Source organism: Hydra vulgaris, chromosome 06 (assembly GCF_038396675.1).
Source record: "Hydra vulgaris chromosome 06, alternate assembly HydraT2T_AEP".
Taxonomy (NCBI): domain Eukaryota; kingdom Metazoa; phylum Cnidaria; class Hydrozoa; order Anthoathecata; family Hydridae; genus Hydra; species Hydra vulgaris.
Genome location: NC_088925.1, coordinates 56,142,264 through 56,152,500, shown reverse-complemented (window position 1 = coordinate 56,152,500; position 10,237 = coordinate 56,142,264). Strand labels below are relative to the sequence as shown.

The following is a 10,237-nucleotide window of genomic DNA, read 5'->3' as shown; positions in this document are numbered from 1 at the left end:
AAGAACTTTACAGTGGTATTTTTGTTTAACTTTTCCTTTAATTTTCCCATTATTAATAATGTATAGTCAACTCTGTAAAAAAGAATTTACAAACATTATTGGGCGAAAGAGCATAGTTTTTCTTTTTTGTAAGGTTCGGAAAAATTTGTATGCGCAGATATTCACCCATAAATTGTGCACATACATTCGCATAATTATGCGCATAACTTTTTTTCAATTTCAAATCTATAAAACCATTAAATTGTTTTGACTAGACAGACAGACAAAAAACGAATTTTAATTTTAGTTTTCATGAAATTTTTAATTAATGTGCTTTTGGAACAAAAAATCATACTTTTAATAGTGAAATTAAAAGTTAACAACTTTTAGTTCCACTATTAAATCTCTTTAATTAACGCACTTTAATAATTAATGGCTTATTAATTATAAAAGTGCTTTAATTAAAGAGATAAGTAAGTAAAACAATAAAAAATTGAAATATTTATAGTTTAATTAGACGCTTTTCATCAAACAGAAAGACAATTGAAAACTTTGCTATAAACAGATATTTGCAAAATTTTGATACAATAAAGAGAACTTGAATTGCCTGCCAAAAGACAGTTTAATGGTCAAAAGATCGCATCGCAGCACATAAACGAACATCATGTCCAAACGCTAGTGAAGATGAGAAATAATTGTTTGCAAAACAAAAAGCCGAATCATCAATCAACTTCAACATTGACATCATAATCTCAGCTGAAACATATGAAGAAGTCCACAATGTGGTAAATTCTAAAGAATCAAAAAAAGAAATCGGTATGAAATTAGCAAATTTCTTTTTCTGCAATGGAATATCTCTTCGCCTCGTTGAATCTGAAGCTTTAAAGGATTTGATCAAAGCACTTAATCCATTGTATACATCACCAATACATTGAGCGAAAACGCTGTCAGGTTTGCTTTATGATAAAAGTGCGCAGAATGCTCGACGAGTTTGAAGAAATTCTCAAATCATCTAAAACTTTAACGCTCGTCAGTGATGATTGGATAAATATTGATGGCAATCATATAGTGAATTTTTTGTTTCAAGGCACCAATCATATAGTGAATTTTTATCAAGGCACCAATCATATATATGGCGGCAATCAAAAACAAAACTGTTTTACTATGCTTCAACCAACACATCGAGCATAATTCAAAACGCTACAGCTGTTGCTAGTGCCATTATTGAAGTAATCGAGACTCTCGACCTACAAAAATCAGAAGCATTATCATTAAAAACTCTCCAGTAATAAAAGCTGCTCGGAAATTATTTGAAAAAAAATTTCCACATACATCGACATGTGGCAGTGCAGCACACGGTATGAATCTTCTCATTAAGGACATTTTGAATACTGCTGAAAGTTCAAAGACCATCAAAAAAGAAAGAGAAAAGTTATCAAGTTTGTGAACAATCTCCACATTGTTAAAGCAAAGTTTGACAAAAAGAGAATCGCAGCTAATAGTGAGTGAGCGAGGATAATTAATAAATAATTATACTCGCTCACTCACAATGCTAGTTTTGACTCGATAACTCAGTCAATTTAATTTAATGAGCAACCTTTCTATGGCAAATTATGTTTTGATTCAACTTGCGGATGTGGAAACTTTTAAAGGAAATTGCTCCAAAAACAATTTCGGCAGCTGTTTTGACAATAATTAAATCAAATGCTTTATAGGATAGTTTAAACTTGTGAAAGATATTAAATACCCATCTAACATAATTGGAAGTCTTGAAATTGATGATGCATTATCTGTGGAGAAATAACAACACTGAGAGAAAAAGGAAAAGAATCAAGTTCCAAAATGAGCGCAAATAATTATTTGAGCATTGTTGGTCATGTTGGTCAGTCTTTGAAGCAGAATTTATTGTTGAAATGATTTGTTCATCAGCAATTTAAAGGAAAACTGGGTCGATTTTTCGATATAATCATTCACAATTGAGATATCGTTTGACAAACAAACGCGTAAAAAAACTAGTTTTCATATATACCAATAGTGTTTTAATGGATGCAAATGAAAAAAATGACTACATTTTAGAGGAAGGAGCAATTTTCAGCGAGTTTGAGTGTGAAGAAATTATAAATGAGCAAATGTATTACAAAAATAAATTAAGTAGTTAAGTTTCGTAATATAGAAATTTGTTTAAAAATCATAAAAATAATTTGAAATATTTACTAATAAAACTAGTCACAAAAAATCAAACGAAAAAGTGTTTCTATTAACTTAAAGTCATCTGCGTTTGATTTAAAAATCAATCAATATTTAACTAATTTCACATACCATTCATCAGTGAAATTTGTATGCGCGTCATATGCATATTATGCGTATATTTATGTGCATATTTTTTGGATGGTATGCGCATATATTTGCTGATTTGCGCATAAGTTACGATCCCTACTTTTTTGTCACTTCATGAAAGCAATAGCGAAATAGTGACAATCTATAAATTTATGAAGATTTCTTTAAAAATAGTGGCAGGAATTAGAAACCAATATAATATGGATGAAGACTTGAAATGCCTTTAACAACAATTAGTGATAAAAATGTTATAAAGTATGTTTACTCAAGTTTAAAGTGTAATAATAAAAATAAGTTAAAGCAGGCTGAATACTAACTTTTTTACTTAGAAACAATATACTGTTACTGTAAAAGAAATTAATATTAAAGAAAAAATATACACTATTAATTATGAGTCTAAGTATTCGTTTGAATGTTAACAAAAGTTCACTTAACACAATAAACAAACAAAGTCTGATTATTTATAACTGAAATGTTATTGCGTCACCATTACATTTGACATTCAACAAGTATCATTAACACAAATGAAAACATTTTCCTAACGATGCAGCAAAGCAATAAAAATCAGAGATATATTGTAATATTTTCTAATAACCTCTATCATATATAAATATTTTTAAACATATTAGGTGTGATCGATTTAAAACATTACTCCTTACCTGTTCTCTTTGCTCTTTTAACTGGTTTGTCAAACTAAGTATCTTAAACAAAAAATAGAATTAAATGAAATATTAACAAAATTTAAATTAATTCAAATGCTTTCCAAAAAATAAAAATAACTACATTTATAAAATAGTTTATCGAAAAAACTTATAATATTTATAAAGTTCAAATGTCCTTATTAAACACTTAATTAATCTTAAAAATGTTAAATCGTTCAAACATCAAATAATTACATAAAATACGAAAAATAGAAAAACTTAAATAATAATAAAATATACGAAAATTAAAGTTTTTTTCAAAAAAAATAAACTGCTATAAACTCCAGGATTAATCAAAAAAAGTTTTGAATATAAATGTAAATTCAATAATTTTTTTAATAATAAATTTACTTTTTTTACTTGCTTCTTATTTTTTAACTGATCATAAAAATACATAAGTAACATAAGATGTGCATTGGAGTGCGTATTTAAATTTTAAATTTAAAGTAATATTATTTCTGGGTTGAATATAAAGTCTTAACAACAGCCGCTCATTTGACTAAATAAGAGCCATGGTTCTTGTTTGGTCAAACCTTTATCACATAATATTAGGAAACAGTGCAATTTGATTTCCATTTTAATTCAAATGCATAAAGTATATGTAATCACAAACCATATACACGTATCTTATTGGAAAATTTGTAACATTAATTTAGTATTTAGCTATTAAATATATAAAATTTTTAAACATTTACTAGCTAAAGTATTTTCTTAATGAAATAAAGCTTTTTATACAATACATGATTTACATAATAAACATTTACATATTTATGTAAAATTTGTATTAAAAATGCTTGTTTAGTGATTATAGTATACAAATAAAATGCATTTTATAATTATAAAATGCATTCTTAAATATATATACAAAATTTCTTTTAAGCCCAAAAAGTGTGAATATTTTCATAAACAGGACAAATTTTCTAATATTTAAAACCATTTTGTTTATAAAAATCAATACATGTTTCGACTAGTACGAGTTATCTTCAGTTAAAATTAAATATTTAAAATTTGTTAAAATACACAAAGATGTTAATAAAAAAAACAGTACAAAGTATAATTATTCTTTTACAAACTAATAATATAATTATAAAAACATAATAAAATCAATTAAAAAGTTTATCATGTCATAAAAAAGAAATTGGAAATAACAAAAGAAAAGGTTAAAAACGGTACGCAATATAAAGGGTGTTTTTTTTTAGAGGTATAGAACTTTAAGTTGACATTACTGTTCAAGATGGCGACCGATTTAACAGGTGACAAGTGATTTATTCTCAGTTTGGTTTGGCAATTCATCATGAATAGACTCACGCCTGAACAACGCTTGCAAATAGTTCAATTTTATTTCGAAAATAATGATTCTGTGCGGAATACGTATCGCGCTCTACGTCCATTTTATCCTCGACAAAATCATCCATCAGAGCAGTTAATTCGATAAACCAGGGAACGTTTTCGCACCACGTTTACTCTTATTGATAACTCGCATCCCCAGAGACGCCGTACGGTGCGTACAGAAGAAGCTATTGCTACTGTAGAGCGTAGCATTGAGGAAGACCCGAATGAGTCTATCCGCCATCGAGCACAGGAATTGGATCTGTGTCCATCCACTGTATGGAAGATTTTGCAGAAGGATCTTGGTATGCGTGCTTACAAAATCCAACTCGAGCAAGAATTGAAGCCAAACGATCATCAAGCAAGGCGTAGATTCGTCGAATGGGCCCAAAACGAGATTGCCGTTGTTCCCGATTTTCATAAGCGAATTTTCTTTAGCGATGAAGCGCACTTCTGGTTGAATGGTTATGTCAACAAACAAAACTGCCGCATTTGGAGTGAAGATAATCCTCAAGTGTAAGTCAAAACACCGTTACATTCAGAAAAAATGACTGTTTGGTGCGCTTTATGGGCTGATGGAATCATTGGTCCGTACTTCTTCAAAAATGATGATGGCCAGAACGTTATAGTCAATGGCGATAGGTATAGAGCCATGATTACAAACTTTTTCATTCCTGAATTGAACAACCATGATGTCCAGGAGCTGTGGTTTCAACAAGACTGCGCAACATGTCACACAGCTCGTGCCACAATCGATTTATTGAAAGAGGCGTTTGGTGACCGCCTAATTTCACGTTTTGGACCTGTGAATTGGCTCCAAGATCTTGTGATTTAACACCGCTAGACTACTTTCTGTGGGGCTATGTAAAGTCATTGGTCTATGCGGATAAGCCACAAACGCTAGACCATTTGGAAGACAACATTCGCCGTGTTATTGCCGATATACGGCCACAAATGTTGGAAAAAGTCATCGAAAATTGGACGTCCAGATTGGACTACATCCAAGCCAGCTGTGGCGGTCATATGCCGGAAATTATATTTAAAATGTAATGCCACAAGATTATCTTTCTAATAAAAAAAAACTCTTGTCAATCGAATAATCCATCGTTGTTTTATTGCAATTTAAAGTTCTATACCTCTAAAAAAACCACCCTTTATATAAAAAATTAGCAGCTAAACATAAAGTGCCATTTGTGCATGGTTAACCTGTTTATTCATGAACTAGGGTTCTATTCCTTTAGAGGTGAACTCATGGCCTACTGTTATTATACGGCCTGACTTTCCGTAAAAAATTAAGAGGCCAGTTTTTTTACAGCAAATGTTTATTTTATTAAGATGGTCGAGGAATACTTGAGATTATCATCATGTAATTACATTATGCTATTCAATATTTTTTGCTAACTGATTCCCTGTTTCAGTATATTTCGATAGCATATGAAATACTGAAATAGGCTTTCAAATAGCTATGTATCAAAATGCTACTAAAACAAACTTACATATTGCAAAGACTACTTACAACTCTTATGAGGAAATAAAAATAAAGGTTTGTAATTTTATATGTATTAAGGATTTGAGAAAAAATCTTTTATTAGCATTAGCTATCAGTTCTTTGTCTTTTTTTAAACTCTTTTACCTGATCTTTTCTTACAGAATCTGTAATTTCTTTTAGTAAATTATTATAAAAAATATTAATAACAGTTCGAGATCCATATTTAATTCCCCATTCTTGGTGATTCTCGCATGTAAAATCAAAACTGCTATAATAAATCTTAAATATTTCTTCTGCAAAACTTTTAGTTGATAAAGAATAACTGCAATGTTTGATTAGAATAGGAGAAATAATATCTAGAATACTAAAAAGATGACAAATAAAATCAGACAAGGATTGACTTGGACATATAAGTCCACCTCTGGATAATATTTTTAGATATTCGTTATTAAAAACATCTTGGTCTGTAGAAACCATTTTTTGACCACAAGATAAACATTTAAATCTTTTTTTTAATTTTTTAGCAATGTAGCCTGCTATGGTAACAGCAACTTCCATGCTATCTTCAGAAAGCTGACACTCTAATATCTCTGAAGACAACAATGTAATATCTTGCATAATGTTTTCTCATGTAGAGTATTCAAATGTTTGATAAATATTTTCATCCCAGAAATTAATATCTTCCTTTAGAAGACTTCTTACTAAAATTTGCTAAAATTTTTTCACTGTTGCAAACTTCTAAAAGACTTACAAGAAATCGACCACCGCTCATTTGTCTATACTTACTAAAGCGTAGCTCCAAAGGATCGCTTTGTAACCTGGAAGTAAGAACAAATGTATAGCTTTCTTGAAGCAAATCATCAATAAGAGATGCAGTTGCACGTAATGTTGTGATTAGAGCATGAGAAGTTTGTTTGGTTAAAGTAAAATATTCACATGTTGACCAAATTTCAATCCAATTTGGATGTATTAAACATCTGCTTTGAATTAAGTGTGATAAATAACTTATGAAACAATGATAAAAATTGTGCTGCATCATTTCTTTCAGGAAAATAACTTAGTATCGCAGTTGTAGTTGTTTCTTCAAAAATTGCTAATGCAAGGTTAACATCTTGTTTATTGTTTCCAGGATGAGTGACCTGATAATTAATTTTCCTCGCTTTTTTCAAGTTTCCATTTAATAATTGATCTTTTTCATAAACTTTATGAAACAAATCCCAAGTAATAAAACCAGCTGGAACTTCAACTTTGTCTCTGAAGAAATCAAACGAAAAAGCAGGAAAAACAAATTTTTTTCCATTCAACAAGTTATTCCTAACATTTTTTATTAAACGGATTATATCATATAATAGATATGTTTTTAAAACTCCATTATAAGCTGGATGATAAATAAATAATTTTCCATCTCCAGTATATGATTTATGTAACTCTGAAAATGCATTAACATTGGTAGAATGATTATCTGTAACAATAGCTCTTACTTTAAAACCTGATTGGTGCAATGAGGTAATGCATTCATCAATTTCTTTTTTCAACCATGATCCTGTTGTGCAAACTTCAGGTGATGATCTCACAACATAAGGAATAGCTTTTTGAAGCCCTACAGTCATAAAAACAACAATACCTTTATAAAGATTACTTTCTGAATCTTCACCAATATATTTCCCATTTTGATATTGGGCTGATTTCTGCAGATAAATTTCATCCACAAGCAGCACACAATCACTTGATACACAATGTTTTTGTAACAAAACTGTTATAGCTTTATACGCATTTATATCACCACTTTGGATTTTTCTAAGTAAACTAAAAGATGGTAAAGGTAGTTGTTCTAACAATAACTTATAAGACTGTGCTGAAGTGTGACGTAAAATTAGCGCATAACTTATAATGGATGCAGAATATGGAGGTCTGCCTTGAGGAGAATAGTATCTAATTTCATTTAACTCTGTCAAAATTGAATTCATATCATTGGCTTTATTTCTAATATAGACAGGAAAATTTTCTAACAAACTACAGTTTGTTAATTTGCAATTATGACCACTACGGAACCATTCAGGTAAAGAAATATGATAGCCTTTATATGACAATGAAACATAAAGATCTTTATTTACAGTTATTGACTCAAAAACAGTTGGAATGCCTGATTTTTCATCAAAACATAGTTTATAATAAACAACACTATCATGATCTTTTTTAAATGTAAAACCTGGTGGAGAATGTTGTTCTGTCAAAGAATCAAGATTAATTATTTTATCAACACTTTGAAAATCTTCAAACTCATCTTTTCCTAAATATCTCAAAGTTGGTGCTTTTCGGGGCAACTTTGGAACCCTTAGAGTTGACGATCCACTTATTTCATCGGTTTGAATAGTTGGAACTGGAAGAAGATTCCATTTCAAGGTGCATCTTTTTCCGTAATTAATAAATTTTTCATCAAAATGATTCACACAAATAGCTGAATATTTTGATGGAGCCCAATCTTTTCTGTTAACAAAGTATATCCATCGTTCTCGCAAATCAAATTCTTCAGGAAAATGAAATGTTGACTTTTTGGACCATTAGAGTAACCAGTTTTACAGTTTGTAACAACACATTTATTAACCATTTTATTACTAAAACAAATCAAAAAAATGTAACACAGTTATTTTTAATATAAAGTTCACTTACATTTATTATTGGAATTATCTCCACTTTAATAAAATCGCATAAAAAAGCAGTTCAACTATATACAGTAATAATAATAAACTGTCTGTGTATCTATTTCATTATTCCACTCTCTAATGGAATATAATGAAACAGGCAATCAGTCAGAATACATTCACTTAATAATCAGTTCAGAATATATTACATATTAAATGACTATAAAAGCATAAACCAATGCATGCAAGCAAATATTTATATAGTAATTATTACAATATTATAATTCAATATTTTATTCAACACCTTTGTATAATATTCACTGGTAAATAAATTGGTATCGTTGTTGTTGTAAATAAACCTTTCATACATAATTCAAATTTTAGAAATAAACCGTAAAAAAACTAGTCTCTTAATTTTTTACGGAAAATGCAACAAATCAGGCCGTATAATAACAGTAGGTCATGGTGAACTCTAGAGGAATAGAACCTTTGGAAGTAAAGAATATAAAAATTTTAAGTGATTTGAACTCTAGAAGAATAGAACCTTTGGAAGTAAAGAATTTAAAAATTTTAAATGATGTAAATACTAATTTAATATTTGCTGAACGGCAATATCCAATAAAGCAATTGAATTCAGTCTTTTTCTGGTTGAAGTTTTTAGTTGTTTTTCCCAAAAACAGCAGTTTAAAATAAGACAATGATTTTATGATTTTCGGTTGTGGTGAAAAATTTGAATTAATCTTGTTTAAATAGGAGTTATATATTTTTGAAATTAGCCAAGATGGGTCTATGTTTCTTTGAAATACTTCAAAGAGGTCGTTTATGTCAGAGTGAAACCCAATTTAGTACTATCAATTTTAAACGTTCTATCGATTAAGCATTTGATTAGACTTACTCAATACGAAAATGGAATGAAACTATAAAAATTAGTATGGAGATCAGATCAGTTTATTTATGAAAAATGGTAGTGGTAACTGAAGAATTAGTTTTGTGTAGAGTTATGTCTAAAAAAGTTTTTTTTTTGAATTTACTTCTGGTTTCATAGTAAAAGAAACAGAATTGTGTCTACTATTTATATATCTAAGAAAAAGATGTGCATCATTTTCTGACTGGAAAGCAGCACAAATTTCATCAACATCTTTTTTATAGAAAACTCGTTTTACATCAATGAAATTTTTGATCCATTTATTTTCAAAATGACCCATGAACAAATTGGCAAGAACAGGTGCCATTGAAGAATCCATTACTACAACATCGATTTGATCATAAGTTTGTCCTTTAAAAAGAAAACGCGCTTGCGAAGTGGCGAGTTTGAATAGTTTTTTTAAATCAGTTTTAGTAATTTTAATGTTTTTATTATGGAGCAAAATAAAATTGACCTCAATTTCAATGGTTTCTTGAAGCGGAACATTGGTGTATAAACTTGTTACATCGTATGATACTAAAAAATATTAATGGAGATCGACTTAATTAATTTCTTTAACGAAGGAAAATGAATCTTGTGTACAAAATTAAGTGTTTATCAATGGAGAAAATAAATCTTTAAGAAGTTTGGCTAGTCGGAAGTTATAGGTTCCAATAGATGATACAATGGGTCTAAAGTTTATGGTAGTCTCGGAAGAATTTATTTTATGCATCTTTGGATGCCCATAGATACGAGCATTTTCGGATCCAGACAGATAAATTTTTTTATATATAGAATAATTAAAAAAAACCTTTTGCTTTTAGTTTTCTCAAAAAATTTTGAAGTTGTATTTCTC

General features: G+C 29.3%; 1 protein-coding gene across 1 annotated transcript in view; it reads right to left on the bottom strand.

Moving 5' to 3' along the window:
* Window positions 1-10,237, bottom strand: part of LOC136081993 (uncharacterized) — a 58,659-nt gene that overhangs the window by 23,389 nt on the left and 25,033 nt on the right. Inside the window, exon 4 of the mRNA XM_065800521.1 lies at window positions 2,976-3,017. Within this exon, the coding sequence (XP_065656593.1) occupies window positions 2,976-3,017 (42 nt within the window). The remainder of the gene's footprint in view (window positions 1-2,975; window positions 3,018-10,237) is intronic.